Below are 16,608 nucleotides of genomic sequence, written 5' to 3'. Positions count from 1 at the left end.
ATTTATTTGGTTATCAGCTAATCTGCTGTCCCGCAAATTTGCCATATTTCCTTAAAATTAAATTTAAATTTAAAAACTTTTGAGATTGTTTTTGAATAGGCATTAAGAGTGCTATACTTATTAAAAAAAATGATTTGAAGTCATAAAAACCTATCTAAAAAACAAACTAAAAATTCGATATTCACTATTCTGCTGATAAATGCAAAATTCGTTATTTATTTAAATTTGCTTTAAGAAAAAAAAGCTAAAAAAATATTTTTAAAGTTTAACTGTCTTGAAATCAATATCGACAGATTTCTATAATTTTGTAGCCTTAACTATATTATGCAAATCTTATTTCCCATTAATTAAAACACCAAAAATTGGCAAGTCAGCCAAATTTTTTATACTTCCTTAAAATTAAATTTAAAAATTAAAAATTTTGGTATTACTTTTGAACAAGCAGATAAACAGAACATTTCAGTTGTAATAATGAATGATAATGAGCGATTTACATTACCTATGAAGAGTTTGTGCTTAGTCTGCCACTGTAAATGGCATTCAGCGATGAAACAGTGATGTCCGCAAGCCTTTTGTATCTGCACCTCTTGTTTCACTTGCTCAACTGCGTTCTCGGTAATTATCCTTGACTTGGAGAGAACTTTTAAAGCATATATCCGTTTGGTCTCCGAGTCTTTGACCTTGTAAACCTCCCCGAATGCTCCTTTACTTAGTTCGCATAGCAGCGAAAACCTTTCTGCGTTATGACTTGGTACTGTGGAAAATTCTGGATGGAAACAAGCCTCGGTTTGTTTTAGCGGCCAAGCAGTTTTGCTCGCTTCGCACCGTAAGGTAACTGACTCGTTCCACCTAAAACACAACAACACTTTTAACCTGATCGGCACGCTTTACTTAAAATGCCATAACATTTTTCATAAAAGTGAAAATAAATTGGTTATTTTTTATCCAAAAGAAGTCAAACTGGGTCAGTATATGAATCTGCAAATTTAATATTTCCTCTAATAACATTAATATAATCTGGGTTATGTAAACAAATCGACCAGGCACGTTTGTGAAAAAACTGGCTGCCGTGCTGATAACAAAACCAATCACTAGGCGACCGCATGCAGAAAAAAATATATAAAATTTTTGGGTTAAACAGGACGAAGTGTTCTACACTTACCTTCCCCTGCAAATTCTGTTCCAGTTTTTAGATATACATGAAATAGACCCCTGGCCGCTGACACTCGCAAAACTCTTCAAACTACAACGGCTAAAGCTAAACTACAATGACGCAGTATAATAACAAATTGAAAGGTTAGAATTTTGCTAGCTTGCTTACCTGCCTGGAATCCTCTTGCTTTTGTTTGTAAATCCCGTGCCCACAGTCGAATTGGTTAATAGTACTTTTCGTGGAATTATTGCCCATAAGAAGGTACCTCTCTAACCGTAAAGTGCACGTCCGACAAATAATAGACAATCATTTCAGACGGCCGTAAAATTAACAATCAGGTAAAGAACCTTTTTCTCAGCTTTTCCTGGGCGACATTTGCTTGATTTACGATGTTTATTCAACGACACAAGTCGTCCTTCTAAAACCCGACGACAAAGACGATTTGCCGTATCCCTAAAAAGGACAACAGTAGACAGTTTGTCGCGCTTTGTTTCGGATCTCTGACGTAGAAAAGAGAAATGCCAAAAGCTCAGTTCACACATCTGTGTTGCAGGCGGCATTTATGATTGTACAGTTTGAAATCGGGAAACGTAGCAAACCAGGAAAACAAATTATGATGAAAATAATAAAAGGCTTCGCTAGCATGATTTATGCGTTAGTGTTATACCCAGTTCGAAAAATAACGATTTTGGATGTAATTCATTTGTTGTGTTTGAATTAATATAGATAGTAAATTATATATGCTTCAAATAACTATTTTTGAGAATAAAAAAGGCTTAATTCAACACGGAATGATATTGCAAGTCCAAGCACGACTAAAATCTGTTAACAAAGATTATCTATCCCAGCTTTAATTATTAGTTGCACTTGTTCTCTAGATGTCGCCTGTATGTGCAAATGGATATTTTATGTTTTAGCTTAATTTGACTTCCCTGTTGTTATTGTGATTCGCTAAATTCCCTTTTTTTATTAATCATATTATTTTGGAATTTTAATTTTTGAGCTATAATCACTAGAACACGTTTTAATCACAGACAATTCAAGCGCATCCCACTTTAATCTCTGGTCTGTGGAAAGTGATTAGACAGCTGTGCTTGGCGGTCACCAATCTCCTATGTGCTGTCATGCCAAGAATTAGCAAAAATAAAGTTTGTATAAATTAATTTTTGCAGTATTTATTTCGAATTTGGGGCCGTGCAATGTAAAAATATTCGCAGCTACTAGCCCCATACTTAACAAAAATAAATGGATCATACAGATGATGAGCAGGTTTTTAATTGTGAAGGGGGTAACTTGTTGGCAAAATATTTTTTCGGGATTTTCAAATTTCGATAATTCGTAGATATGCAGCCGCAATTGGAAAAATTAGACCCAGAAAATAAACGGGTAACTGAAGAATGTAAAGAATTGCGTCTGCAAAAAGATGGTAAGTGTTAATTAAATTAAGTTCGATTGAAAATGTTTTTGTCTATATTTTTGAGGATTCTGATCTTGTAGATTTGCAGTTACAAGTGCAGAAACTGGAAGCAGAAAACAAGCGGCTAACTGATGAATTTAATGGACAAAGAGCCAAATTGAAAGAGTTGTTTTTGCAAAAAGATAGTAAGTGATGCATACGTGACTTGCGAAAATGTATAATTGTTGCGCTACAATTAAAATTTAGTACATATTAACAATAAATATTGATCTTTCCGCCAATTTTTAGCTGAACTGTTTAGGAAAAGTGAAGAAAACTTTTCACTTAGCGAACAAGTGAAACAGCTTAAGAATGAACTCGATGATGTTAAAAGCCAATTAGTGGTGAACCGTATAACAGTCGAATCAAATTTTGTAGAGAAAAGGAAAGCGGAAGAAGAGATAGCAAATTGGCAAACACTAGTACATGGTACATTATTAAGTTAGTACATACCAAAATTTATGTAGCACAACTTTTTAGAGACCATAGAGGAATCCAGTTCCACGCAAACCGAATATGACAATAAATTATTAAAATTAGAGTCGCACATAGAGGATTTGCAAAAGGAAATCGCCATTTTGCAGGAGCAGAGGCAACTGACCCAGAATGCCAACCAAGTAAGTTGACTTTCAGCGATAACGTTGTTAATTTACATATGCGTATTTCATTTACATGCTATTATCAGCTTGCCCCAATATTCTAAGTAAAAAAAAATGCTCTCCTATCTAAATGTTCTGAAGGTGTAGTTTTGTTTCACTGATACCTTTTTTTTTAAGATTTTAATTGTTTCAGGAACATAGTTTGGCTCCCAGCGTTGTATTAAATGCACTGACGAAAATCAGGAAATTAGGGGTGGACACTTTTTCGTCGCAGGACGATGACAGTTCAAAAAAGGTAGACTTTTTCTTCTTAAGAGTCTCTATCGGAGACTTTAAATTTTTGTTGTAGGCCCAATACGATACGGAACTATTAAAATCTTTGGTGGAGCCACTGGAGGATCAAATCAAAGCGCTAAAAGAAAAACTGAGGGCTACAGATGAACAGCTTCAAAAGTGCAACGAGTGTAAACACTCAGTCGAGGTGGGTATAAAGTTTCGCTTTCAATTAGTGAGGTTATGTAACTGCTATGAAAAAGAAATCATCAGGTTTACCCTGTGAGACTTCCAAAACTGGTTTGAAAAGCGATTTCAATAGTATTTCACCTAAAACGAAATACCAAAAGTTTTTAGAGGTTCGATTTAAAAGGCCTTTTATGAAATTTTTCAGGAATTTCTTATATTATTGCGTTATTGCAGCATCATTTTTAGCTTCTAATGCGACTGATAAGACTTAACTTAATTTAGATTTTTTAATTTTTGTTAATTTTTTCTTCCGCATCGAGTAAAACTTTGCGAAAACATATCGTTTATCTGCATTAAAATAACGTATTAAAAAATTGAACCTGTTGCTATCTCACACTTCTACGTCTCGCGATCACTACAAAATAAGTGTATCTTTTAATGCCACTTTTGTTTTGACAAATATTACGGAATCAAAATCCGGCTCGAAGGACCAAAATGTTTAATGCACCTCGATAGCGCATTGTTTGGATCGCGCAGTGGACTTTTATTTTGGTTTCTGTGGGTTTAACTCAAAAACAAGCCGTTTGATGGTCTTCATCCTCTATCCGTTAACTGTGTCACTTATTCGATTAAAAATAACGAATTCTTTAGATATTAAAAGCAGAAATGTTTCACGAAAGCTATAGGGACTGCTAGTAGTGAAGTATATTTGAACTAATTGTGGTTTTAATTACTTCTATGTGAACCTTATCTTCAATTCAGATTGGTACATTTGAACTACTCATTTTAATTTATTTATTTTTAAGTGGCACCAAAATGCAAGAAGCATTTGTATGTGCCCTATGTTTTATTGATGAAATTTAAACAAAAAATATATAATATTCTATTTTATATAATTTCATTACATAGCATAGTATAGAGCGTAGATCCCAACATCTAAATCTATTACAACAAATATATGTACCGTATGGTCATTGAAATAGAGATTGCGATCTTTCACTGTTACAATTTATTTACAAGCTTGAATTAGTAATATTTTTTATCTCTTCTGGTAAAATATGATTTATTTCGGGACCAATATATTGATAAAATTTAAAATTTATATCATTGTAATTGGTTGGTACTTGAATATTTCTGTTTGTTAGGCCACGTGTCAAATAACTCTAATATTTGTGTTCTAATTGTATTCCAGTTATCACCACTAAAAAGAAGATTAGTGTCATCTGCGTATAACACAGTCAAGGCATTGGCGCTTAAATTCAATAAACAGTTTATATATTTAATGAAAAGTATAGGTCCTAAGACCGCGCCTTACGGGACACCAATTTTTATTTTGAGTTTGTTACTTTCGAAAATCGATGAAATGGATTTTTTCGAAAGTATCTGCGTTCGTATAAAATTTTTATATCTCGGTAACGGAGGTCCTACGAGATCGCCGTTGGTACAGGAATGATCACCGTCGAAATAAAAAAAAAAAATTTTTGTCTGTCTCGTCGTTATATACCTTTGAAGTTCGACCAGATCTGAAGGTCACTTGATACAGGGTGCATGCAAAATTGAATTACATCGATTTTGCGAAAGTTCCATAGTGGTCCGCAGGAGCAGGATAGAAAAACAATGCGTCCCTTTACCACACGAAATCGCGAAGTTCTTTCCTTTTATAACTTTGCCCCCCCCCACCCCCGTGACGATTTTTCGAAAGCAATCATGTTACTTGTGTAACCATTTACTTTCACTATCTGATACCTATCTGCCAGATAATTGTTCACTATTCCTCTGATACCATACCAGTTTTTTGCTTGAGGAACCACGTTAAATGCTTTTGCCAGATCAATAAACCTAAATTTAAGTTTTTAAGAATAGTAGATGTCAAAGTGAACATGGTATCACCAGTACTCCGTCCTTCATGTGTATTGGTATTGGTATTGGTATTAAAGGGGGGCGCCCTCGCGGGCGTCCAAGCACTTAGGCCACCAGATGGGCCCGTTGTGCCCCCAGGCCGCTCTAGAGGGCGTCCAGAATGCCGTCCCTCCTGTAGAAGGTCAGCAAATCCTTTAGCCCAATACCGTGCACTGAGTCCGGATCGATCAGGGCCGTTCCGAAGACTCCCAATCTTGCCCATGTCAAGGCAGGGCACTCGGTGAGCAGATGATACGGGGTCTCCTCCCCTTCCATGCACCACCTACACTCCGGGTCGTCTCCAATGCCTAGCAAGCAGAGATGCCTCCTAAGCCTGCAATGTCCTGTGTAGGCCCCTGTTAGTGCTCTACACTCCCTCCTGGTCAGTCTAAGCAGCTCCCTGGTCCGAGGAAGGGCGGGCCCATCCATCATAAGCCTCGCCTGCCTCATTCCCGGAGCAACTCTCCAGCCCCCCGCGGCCCGGTCTCTCGCCCAGGCTTCGAGAGCTCCCCGCCTCACACACGGGGCGATCCCCAAGCGGCGCAACCCGCAACTTCAAGTGTAAAGAAAGTTCATGGAATATGGAGCAGAAAGCCCTTTCCCAAAAAATGAACAAAAAAAAATTAAATCAGTTAGTGATAATAATATTAATACCAAATAAAAGACACAACAGTTTCTGAATAAAATCTCACGTAAGGCTGTTTGGGTGTTTGCTTTTCCTGTTTATGGAGGTAATGCGACAATAAACACATTACAAAACGATTTTCCTTATCTTTTCATTATGCCCGGGGATCGTCTAATTTTTATTTGTGCCTTATGAATACGCAAGACAATCTTTTACTCTAATTTGTAAACATTTACTTTTGCGATAACGGTTTTACTATTAACTATGACCATTCTAAAATCGTAACGATGTTCAAAGTGCGTTGTCTACTGAAACTGTTCCCGTTTCAGCCCGATGGGCAGAAAGGCGTCGACCGTTCGTCCCAGCATGTCCATTTGCAAACGACCGCCTCCACGAACACCTCGTTCGATATGCAAAAGAATGGTTTGTGCGACATGTGCAGCAACTACGAGGCTCAGCTGGTCAAGGAACAGCAAAAGAACAGCGAGCTAACCGTCAAAGTGCAAGTGGCCGAGAAAGCCACGGAGCGACACCGCGAGGACTTGCTCAAAGAGATCGGATTTAGGTGATAACGCGGAAACCTTTTGGAACTTTAGCTAATCTTTTGTGTGGGAAACAAGAAAGGAAATGGAGGAGAGATGGAACGAGAAAAAGGAGGAGCACAAACACCAAGTGGCCGAACTGACGAAAATCACCGAATGTACGGAGCTCGATTTGAAAGAGCTGAGGGAGTATTTCGAGGAGGCCCGTTCGGAGATGCGAGCCAGTTTGGCCAAAGTGACCAAAGATAGGGAAAAAATTTACCACGAGCTGGATAAGTAACCGAGCCGATACTGACGTTTGGTGTTTGTTTTAACCGCTCTTTCCAGGTTGCAGAAGGAAAACGATCACCTTGTAGGTAAATACGCGATACATTCTCAAGATTTGGAGAGCGAGGCCATAAACCTTCCCGATACCGTGGAGGTGAGAGCTAAATTTCATTAACCCCTGAATGCACATTTTTTTAATCAATTTAGATACAAATTTTTTTTTTTTTGCAAATACTTATTATTTATGCTTTTTTTTTTTTAATAATTATGCAAAAAAACAATTTTTATTCGATATTTTAATTGCGTATGGTAAATTTTAAAACAAGGTACTAGGCAAAGTCACACTCACTGTATAAAAATTTTATATCTCGGTAACGGTAGGTCCTACGGGATCGCCGTTGGTACAGGAATGATCACCGTCGAAATTAAAAAAAAAATTTTTGTCTGTCTCGTCTTTTGGATTTTTCTGAATAACTTTCGAACGGTTGGAGCTACAAAATTAAAATTTTCCTTCTTTTTAACCCCCCACGAGGCACATAAGCTTATTAGCAATGGCCCTGAGCCGGCTCCGGTATCCATCTTTTTTTCGCGATTTTCGACTGTTCTTTGGACCTTGCCATGAAACACGATAAGTGTCCGAAATTTGAAGCGATCGACTTCATATTTGGCACATATATGAAGGTATGCCCCGTGACGGAATCTATTGAAAATGGGCGGGCTGGGGAGTCGGGAAGTATTCTAAAAAAAAAACATGATTTTTCAAAAACCGTTTACGAGACCAAAATATCCTTGAACCAGAAGACGCAGAGAATACGGCTTCATAAACTTTTATTCTTGACAATTTTTGAAAAATATACAGGGTGCGTCGCAAATTAAAAAAAAAAAAAAATAGGTCCCCCTATATTGAAAATTGGTCATAACTAAAAGACTGTAGCCCGTATAGAGAGCAAAAACTTGTACAGGGTGTTCCTGAAATCCCGTGCTAAATAAGAAATGTGTTAAGCGTCCCAAATTTGTAGATATCAACTTTTTGACTGGTTTTTCCTATGTATGTAATTTTTTTTAAATTGTTCGTATTCTGTATTGGGTTTCGTATAGAGTTTACTGTTGTCTGGATTTCTTTTTATTTATAATTTTATCGATAATGGACGGATTGTAGCCGTTGTTCAGTGCAATTTGTTTAATAATATTAAGCTCTTTATTGTAATTTTCTGAGTGGCGTATTATAAAAGAGTGAAATGCAGCCATTTTGTGTGTTTAAGGGTGATTTGAGCTGTTATGTATGACTGTGTCCGTGTGTGAAGGTTTGTGGTAAATGGAAAAAAATCTAATTTGTTTTGCGTTTTCGTAATAGTTAAGTCTAAAAAATGAACAGAGTTATCCTGTTCAATCTCGATAGTGAATTTTATACGATTATGTAATGAGTTAATGTAAATTAAAAAAGAATTCAATTGTCTGTCTGTTCCAACAAAGCAAGCAAAGGCATCATCTATATCACTATAGAAAACTTTTACTTATAGGATGTTCTAGTATGATATTTTCAAAATTATCCATAAAAATCTCGCCTAACAAAGGACTAAGTGGGTTTCACATAATCAAACCTTTGCTAGCTGAGATTTTTATGGATAACTATGGATAATTTGGAAAATATCCTAGAAGATCCATGAAGCAAAAGTTTTCTATGATGGCGTAGATACATGGATGATGTCTTCGCTTGCTTTGTTGAAACGGACAGACAATTGAATTCTTTTTTAAATTACATTAACTCATTACATAATCGTATAAAGAGATTGAACAGGATAACTCTATTAATTTTTTAGACTTAACTATTACGAAAGCGCAAAACAAATTAGATTTTTCAATATATCATAAACCTTCACATACGGACATAGTCATACCTAACAGCTCCAATCACCCTTATACACACAAGATGGCTGCATTTCACTCATTTATACGCAGACTTCTTAATACGCCACTCTCAACAGAAAACAAAGAACTTAATATCATTAAACAAATTGCACTGAACATCGGCTACAATCAGTCCATTATCGATAAAATTATAAATAAAAAACAAACCCAGACAACAGTGAACTCTATTTATCCGAAATCTAATACAGAACACGAACAATTTAAAATAATTACATACATAGAAGAACCTAGTGAAAAAGTTTCAAAATATTTGTCAAAATGTGGTTCAAACATTGCTTTCAGAACTAACAACACAATAGAAAAATTTTGAAAGGACAATAAAACGAATTCTCAAAAATCAGGTGTCTACAGGTTGAAATGCGGATCTTGTCCTAAAATATATATTGGACGAAGAGGTAGATCCTTCAGGAAACGCATTAACGAACATAAAAGAGCGTTTGAAAACAATAGTCTAGATTTTAATTATCCTACAAAGAAAAACATATTTTTGACGACAATTTTGACATTTTACATACAGCCATAAACAGTAGAAAATTGAATTTATTGGAAGCCATGGAGATGAACAAAATGAGACATTCAAATGTATTGCTTAACGATCAATTATATTTAAATACCTCTCCTTTATTGAACTTAAAAACATTAATTAAGGTTTTATTGTCATTTTTCGGTATATACAGTTCCAGGTAGTTTGTAAATATTACATTTGATAAAGACACGATGTTGTCGAAACCATTGTCATGTAAAAATATATAATCTCGTGAAAATCTGAACTTTTAGTTCTTATTTATTTTGTTAAATGGATTTTCATCTAGTAAAAGCCACCTCTTTCTTTTGCGCCCGAAGGATTTGCACGAGTTGGTCCTTAAAAACCACCAGGAGCTCATCATAGCGAAGATCGGCAAGGAAGTTTTGGAAGAGAAGATTATCGGTTTGGAGTCGGAGCTCGTATTGACGAAGGACCAGGTGGAAAATGAGCGGCGTGAAAAAACGAGTTTGGAGAGGGAGGTTATATCCCTACAGTGAGTCACTCAACGTTCTTCATTGCCCCGTTCATCGCTATCGTTTGCAGGCGCCAGTTGGTTCAGCACGAAAACGAAAGGAGACACATCTTGGGCGATCAGGAAAAACTGAAAATCACCAACCACAAAGTAACGGAATTGGAGGAAAAAATAACGGAGTTACAAAACGCGATCGTAAGTTAGTGTTGGTGAGAAATATTTGCGATTTTGTGTCGATGTCGGGTCGTAGAGACAACTGGAGGGCCAAAATGGCGAGCTGAAGAACAGGGTGCACTCGTTGCAGCAGGATCTGGATACTTCGGAGACCGTCCAGAAGGATTTCGTGAGGCTATCGCAAAGTCTGCAGGTGGGTCGGTAAATAATAATAATAAATAATATTATTTCGCAACAAAATTATAGAGAACGTAAAAAAGGAGTGGAAAACAATGACAAAAAGTGCTTTGAAAGCGACAACTCAATAAATGCTGTTTTTTCATAAATACGCAGTTTTATGAACAAAATTTAAATACGGAATAAGTTTTTTCTCCAATATAAATAAATAAGACGAATTATCTGGAGTTCTCACTTATAAAGTTTAAAAATAAACATTTTTAACGAAAAAGAAAAAGTTACCTATTTCAAATTGAAACATTTTTGGCGATTTTCGACAAATGTATTACATTCTTAAAAAAAAAATCCTGACATACATTTTTTTGTAATGTAAAAAAAGAATTTAGCTGCAGAAAACGTTTAAAGTTTAGTGCTGAAAAAGCCAAATTCTGGTGAGTTTTTTCAGTTAAATACTTAGGATAGATTATTTATTACTTAAACAGCACTTAAATCAAAGGTACACACAGACTGCAAACGTTTAAAACATTTTAAACTTAAAAATATAAATATTTGAAGGAACATAAACAAAAAAAAAACATTTGAAACTTTTTAAATGAAAAAAATAACAAAATATAAAATTATTTGAAGACATTTCTATAAAAACACTAAGATTTTGAAAATCTTTGGTTTTCCAACTAAAGTTGGTTCCGAATTACCCCGGGATCTAGTGTTTTTTATTTTTATCGGGTGTACAGAAAAACGTGTTAATAATAATAATTGGTATTATTATTTCGCAACAAAATAGTACAGAACGTAAAAAAAAGAGTGGAAAACAAAAATAGTTAAAGTTCAGTCTCGAAAGTAGTATTCGAATAGATACTTGCTTTAAAAGTGACACAACTCAAAAAACTGATTTCTCAGAAAACGTGAAAAACTGTTTTTCATAAATACGAGAAATAAGCGTAAGTTTGTTCTTCACTATAAATAAATAAGACCAATTATCTGGAGTTCACATCTAAAGTCTAAAAATAAAGATTTTTAACGAAAAACAAAAAGTTGCCTAAAAAAATTTTTCGAGTTTAGACATAAAGGGTTTTTGATTTTTTAAAATTGAAATTAAACGACTGTTACGGTTGTCTAATTTTGAAACTGTTGTAAGTCCATTTACAGCCCATAAAAACGTATTATTGTAGTCTTATTCGCCTAAATCAAATCTATATAATCAAATTTAATATTTATGATAATTTCTTTATTGAATCTTCTCGAAACAAGAGAATATGGAGTTAGACCACTTTCGAAATAAACGGTCCACATTATTATTATTAAATAAATTACATCAAATATCCACTAATTAAGAACATTGAAGTTCCTTCGAATTTATGCACACACCTGCAGTGTTTTATTTTCCAATGATAAACAATTATTTTGATATCTACATCAGTATCAGTAGTCGCCATGAAGCTCCATTTCTTTTAATTGTCTCTGAGACAGCTAAACCAATAATCTATGAGTGCGGTAGTAAATTAACTGAAATTGGTTCTATTCTGTACCTGCTTATATATGGTTTGAGGGGGGAGGAGCTAAAATAGGGGGGCGTGGCCGTTATCTCGGATGACCGATTCCCATATTGGTGACAGGTAAAGACTTAACCGTGACTTAGAGGAGACAATGATCGTGCCCCTCTTTTAGCTCCGCCCCTTCAAACCGTATATGAGTAGGTACAGAGTAGGATCCTTTGAGTCGAAACTATTTACAGATGGAACTGGAAAAGATTAGGGAATTAGATCACGAGGTGCGGTGGCAACACGACGAGGACGTGAGCGAGTGTCCGGCGTGCCGGTCGCCATTTTCTAGGGACAGGAAGAGGCAGCACTGCAGGCATTGCGGTCGTATATTTTGCCCGTCGTGTTTAAGCAGAACCGTACAGTCGGGACCCAACCTGCGGCCTTCGAAGGTCTGCGACGTGTGTCACACCCTCCTAGTCAAGAGTTCGGCCCCCTATTTCAGCGAGGCCCCGCCCCTAAACTGATCCGTTAACCTGTACAGCGGGATGTGTCACGTTGAACCATTTCCATAGGGTTTTAAGTACAAAAATGTTGCATTGATAAACATTTTTCCGTGTAAATAGACACTTTATTGAAACGAATAAGTTTTTTATTTACGCCGCGACATCGAAAAACCTGTCGATTATGGCGGACACTTCTCCGGGCCTGTGCTTTATGTACTTCTCCGGATTTTTGGTAAAATTTAACACCCCATACCTGCAACAACGTTAACGGCCATAGCTGTAGTGTGCTTTTATGGGCTATGTTCATATAGCTATAAAAAATAGCTGGAAAATTTATGATTCCCATATTTTTGTGATAAAAATGCCCATCCTCTGGAAAACTTGTGCTTGTGGTCAAAATTGTAAGAATACACGGGTAAGTGTTGCCTTAAGTACTTAAGTTCATTTAAAAGATTTTAATGTTGTTTATCTAGGACTCTCACTCACCAACTTGTGTAATTTGTGCTTTTGCTAATTCAATATGGGAAAGTTTTCGTTTGTCATCACGCTTAGCGAAAACGAAATAGTCTTTCTATCGGTTAAAAGACTACAGAAATTATTACCGCAAAATAGTGGGGATTCACCAAAATCGGTTCAACTACAACAGGAAGAATTTACTGGATCTGTCGGCAGGAAATTTTCGGCAAATCTGGGGTATTTCATTGACAGGTCAGGTAGGTAAGTGAATACTGCAGTACGTGCACACACAATTTGACACTGATTAAATAGAAACTGGTCCCATCAAAAAATACTGATTTTGTACTTGTTTATTCATTATATTTTGACACCCACCTACAAGGTTAATTTTAAAAAATAGAAAAAAAAAATGTAAATACAAAAGTTTGAAGATTTTTTAAAAATGGAATGCCATACATATTATTAGTTTACATAAATAATAATAATAATAAATAAATAAATAATAATAAATAATAAACTTAACACTATATAGGGCATTCCATTAAAAAAAAATGTTATTTTGACAACTTGTGATCGTCGTTTGTTTTTTCTGTCATTGGCATAAGATTTAAAAATTTGCAGATTCCGAAAAAATAGCTTATATGAAAAAAATTCGGTAAAAATAGTATCTACATTGCTGCATTTGTCGCTAATTTTTTAAACAACTTTTTCCAGATCTTCGCTTCTTTTTTGCCTGACAATTTAATAGCGTTTCGACATATTTTGGGAATATACAATTCCGCATCCAAACTTATTGACGACCTGTCCGCGGCCATGTTGTTCTTGTGGGGCAGAATTTGAAATTAGAGCTGTCATTGGTTAAAAACTGTACTGTCAGCATAGGCTGGGCTTCTATATGTCTAGTAGTTATATGGTTAGGTTTATTGATTCAGTTTGTTACCTCCACCCCCTGAACCGAAAATCAAAATATATTAACAGAGCAATCGAATGAATGTTTTGGTTTGTTATGACATTTCAACTTATTTCCGAACACCCCGTATACTATCACTAATCAAACAAATAAACCATACCTATTATAGAAAGCGTCGTATTTTGGAATGATCAGCTCCTTATTGTCCCGCTTGATGCTTTCCCGAAGTTCAACGTCCGGGACGGAGTAGCCCCTTTGAACTTTGGATATCTCTTCGAATTCTCTGTTAAAACCGGCGAATTTATCCTTTATCGCGGCACGGTCCTTGTCTTTCAATTTGTCCCCGTGAAAATAGGGATCGTCCGAGTCTATGTAACCCAAGAGCTTGTTCCAGCTGGAAATAACCTCACAAAATGGCCACCGCGATCCGCTAGGTCGCGTATTACCTCTGAGAATACGCTTTTTTGTGGTCCTGTATGGAACTGTAGTAGTACTCCTCGCATTTGGGCTCGGAAATTAGGTACAGCTCTAGCAGGCTGCTCCTTTGTAAAGACTTCAAGACATAATTGTTGTTGTTCAATCTGAAAAGGGCTTTTAGGGCGCCGTCATTGTATTGCTCGCTTTTACTGATCAACGTGTGGTTCAACTGGACCAATACCTTTTCTAGCAGTGGGAAAAAACGTCACCGAGGAAAAAAAAAGAAAACACCCACCAAACTCACTAATATAGAGGCCCAGCAGGGCTTTATTTTGATCAGAATACTTGAGTTTTTCAAGTTGTTTCGAGTAATTGGGATCCTGCAACAAAACTATACCAATAGTATCTATATAATCGAGCAGCTGTTCCAGGAACATAATCACATTGCTCGTTAGTTCGTGCACAGTGCCATCTGGCGGCAATTGCGTCACAGAATCCGACCTGAGACTCTCTATGAAGTCTTCCAAAGCTTTCGATCCCTGGTAACCAACAACATAGAGCCTCAGCGAAAACTGGCCGCGTACTTACAGTCGAATGGAGCATCTGTAAAATGGACTCGAACTTTAGTTTGACGTTGGGGTCGCATTGTTCTATAGTTCTATCGAAATCGGGTTTGAGCGCTCGCAATTGCTTAAATATGGGGAAGATAACCAGGACGGTACCGAAGTCGTGCCTTTGAATGCATTTTTTAGCTCGTGCCACGATATTCTGAAACGCCACGAATCCATAAAAGTGTGCAATTTTTATGAATGCCAAAGTTTAAGTACCTCACCGTCCTGAACTATGGTGTCCATAGCATCGCGAACGACGAGCTCAAACACTCTGGGCCGATGGGCTGGAGTTATAATTTCTTTTAGTAAATGTTGCTCGATCTGCATCAGTTTATGCAAAGCGATAACGCACACTAGATAGTTTTCCATTTCTTGTTCGTTGTCTACCTCTTCACCGGTATACGAGGTATCTATTTAAACGTTAATTAAAAATTAAAAAAAAACTAACCTAAACTAACCTAGATGCGAAGCTCGTCTGCTGCCCAGAGTAAGACCGGTGGAATGCTCCAAAGTCTGCGAAGCTTTCAGGAACATCCTGTTTGCTTTCCTTTCGAATGCCTGAAGCCTCCTCGTGGAAGGCTGACGTTTGGCTTCGTGCCTGTTCTGAAATTTCGGTTTCTGCAAGACGAAAATAAAAATGGCAGATCGATTTTGAATCTGCACTGTCGCTTCGCACCAGCATGGGGGAACCTGAAGTGCCGTGCACGCTGCCACCGCTAACGGACTTTTGGTGATTTCTGAGCATCGTTAAAGACCTTTGCAGCACGCCGCCTCGAATTTTGCCATAAACCGTCAAAAATTCGTCCCGATTATGACTCAGCAACCACGAGGATATTTTAACCAGCTGGTCTTTGGCTTCTACTGGGATTTGCTTGGGGTAAACCTTGCATTCTTTGGGTTCTAAAAATAATATTTGCCCAATCCATATAAAAAACTAATATAACTACGGACCTTCGAAACTAATTAATTCTAATAGAACCACTGGTAAAAGTGGTGTATTGTACTTATCCAATATTATTTTAAACTCAGCATTCAGCCTGTCGCTGCCTTTATGAAAAAAAGATGACTACAAACCAACAAAATTGTATTCCAACTGAAACTTAAAAAAAATACATTTTTTACCACATTGATAAGCTCAACGCTTTGGGGAATATTTTTTTCGAAATATTTCTGTGCATTATCTAATCGATTTAAGGCTTCGATATAAGTGTCCAACTCGGCGTGTCCTTCACCTGGCCCCCTTTCTATTATATGTTCCACTTCACTGGACACTTCATAATAACTAACGACATTGTCCAGCAACTGCAAAGTCCTATCAATATCTGATAGACGAATACTTTAGTGAATATAAAGAAAGTTTCAGAATTACATACTGTACTGAGCCTTCTGAAGACTTTCAGTTTCATTGTACACCGGGACAATAGTCTCTTCTAGTCGGGATAATCTTTGTTCGAACGTATTTAGAATATTTCCAATGCTTTTCGTAATCTGCCCGCTTTTCAGTAGCCTCTCTTGTAACAAGGACAAATTTGCCTGTTCCTAAATTATAAATTATTTAAAACACTGCTTTAATTGAAAAATGAAACCCACTTTTTCCAATTTGTTTGTGATTTCGTGTTCTCGATCTTCGTTTAAATTCATTTTTAAACAAGCGTTTGGATTAAAAAATATATATAAATCTATTTGAACATTAACATCTCTTGAATGACTCTAAATCTTCTTAATTTGACATCTTCTTCTTTTAAGCTATTATATTCATTCAGGTTTAACGTCTACGTCCAACATCGGAGATGGAAGGACCTCTGAAGAAGCTCGCCACTCGTGCTAGCGAAACGTTAGGAAGTAATTCCAATCGACGACGGCCTTTAAACCCGAATGAAGATAATAGCTTATCAACGGGCCGCGAAAGCCTTAACCAATTTATCATCTTCTTCTTTTTTATACTT

At 36.5% G+C, this 16,608-nt stretch overlaps 3 protein-coding genes across 6 annotated transcripts in view; 1 reads left to right on the top strand and 2 right to left on the bottom strand.

Moving 5' to 3' along the window:
- LOC132700196 (serine/threonine-protein kinase S6KL) overlaps window positions 1-1,548 on the bottom strand; it is a 70,429-nt gene extending 68,881 nt beyond the window's left edge. Inside the window, exons 1-3 of the mRNA XM_060667382.1 lie at window positions 1,322-1,548; window positions 1,163-1,263; window positions 500-849 (exon numbers count right to left, since the gene is read on the bottom strand). Coding sequence (XP_060523365.1) covers window positions 500-849; window positions 1,163-1,263; window positions 1,322-1,408 — 538 coding nt within the window. The 5' untranslated portion in view covers window positions 1,409-1,548. The remainder of the gene's footprint in view (window positions 1-499; window positions 850-1,162; window positions 1,264-1,321) is intronic.
- A 710-nt stretch (window positions 1,549-2,258) lies between these two features.
- On the top strand, window positions 2,259-12,303 carry LOC132700192 (rab GTPase-binding effector protein 1). The gene is made up of 14 exons (XM_060667374.1): window positions 2,259-2,441; window positions 2,496-2,579; window positions 2,651-2,755; window positions 2,859-3,038; window positions 3,090-3,226; window positions 3,402-3,503; window positions 3,558-3,689; window positions 6,524-6,759; window positions 6,815-7,012; window positions 7,064-7,157; window positions 9,776-9,951; window positions 10,002-10,125; window positions 10,181-10,297; window positions 12,017-12,303. Exons 1-14 carry the CDS (start codon window positions 2,399-2,401, stop codon window positions 12,287-12,289), a joined length of 2,001 nt encoding a protein of 666 aa, XP_060523357.1. The 5' UTR covers window positions 2,259-2,398; the 3' UTR covers window positions 12,290-12,303.
- Window positions 7,393-16,511, bottom strand: LOC132700191 (exocyst complex component 7). Of its 4 annotated transcripts, none has more exons than XM_060667370.1 (12): window positions 16,253-16,511; window positions 16,036-16,201; window positions 15,785-15,984; window positions 15,614-15,728; window positions 15,339-15,562; window positions 15,121-15,280; window positions 14,879-15,072; window positions 14,640-14,819; window positions 14,356-14,590; window positions 14,081-14,297; window positions 13,795-14,028; window positions 7,403-7,741 (listed from the first exon to the last, which is right to left on the bottom strand). In XM_060667370.1, exons 1-12 carry the CDS (start codon window positions 16,301-16,303, stop codon window positions 7,549-7,551), a joined length of 2,169 nt encoding a protein of 722 aa, XP_060523353.1. In that variant the 5' UTR covers window positions 16,304-16,511; the 3' UTR covers window positions 7,403-7,548. The 4 variants fall into 4 exon arrangements, with proteins under 4 accessions (XP_060523356.1, XP_060523353.1, XP_060523354.1 ...); XM_060667371.1 differs by lacking the exon at window positions 7,403-7,741 and adding an exon at window positions 12,382-12,521 and having other exon boundaries at window positions 16,253-16,508; XM_060667372.1 differs by lacking the exon at window positions 7,403-7,741 and adding an exon at window positions 13,257-13,673 and having other exon boundaries at window positions 16,253-16,508.
- Window positions 16,512-16,608: the final 97 nt, after the last annotated feature.

Source organism: Cylas formicarius, unplaced genomic scaffold (genome assembly GCF_029955315.1).
Source record: "Cylas formicarius isolate icCylForm1 unplaced genomic scaffold, icCylForm1.1 PGA_scaffold_3__17_contigs__length_32017465, whole genome shotgun sequence".
NCBI classification, from domain to species: domain Eukaryota; kingdom Metazoa; phylum Arthropoda; class Insecta; order Coleoptera; family Brentidae; genus Cylas; species Cylas formicarius.
The sequence above is the reverse complement of the archived record's forward strand: the minus strand, read 5'-3'. Positions and strand labels throughout refer to the sequence as shown.

Coding starts and splice junctions, on each gene's coding strand:
- LOC132700191 (XM_060667370.1), bottom strand. CDS start 16,303: ATGAATTTAAACGAAGATCGAGAACACGAAATCACAAACAAATTGGAA. Junction 16,202..16,252: donor TCACAAACAAATTGGAAAAA/GTGGGTTTCATT, acceptor TTTATAATTTAG/GAACAGGCAAATTTGTCCTT. Junction 15,281..15,338: donor CTTCAGGTTCCCCCATGCTG/GTGCGAAGCGAC, acceptor TTCGTCTTGCAG/AAACCGAAATTTCAGAACAG.
- LOC132700192 (XM_060667374.1), top strand. CDS start 2,399: ATGGATCATACAGATGATGAGCAGGTTTTTAATTGTGAAGGGG. Junction 3,227..3,401: donor TGACCCAGAATGCCAACCAA/GTAAGTTGACTT, acceptor TAATTGTTTCAG/GAACATAGTTTGGCTCCCAG. Junction 3,504..3,557: donor ACGATGACAGTTCAAAAAAG/GTAGACTTTTTC, acceptor TTTTTGTTGTAG/GCCCAATACGATACGGAACT.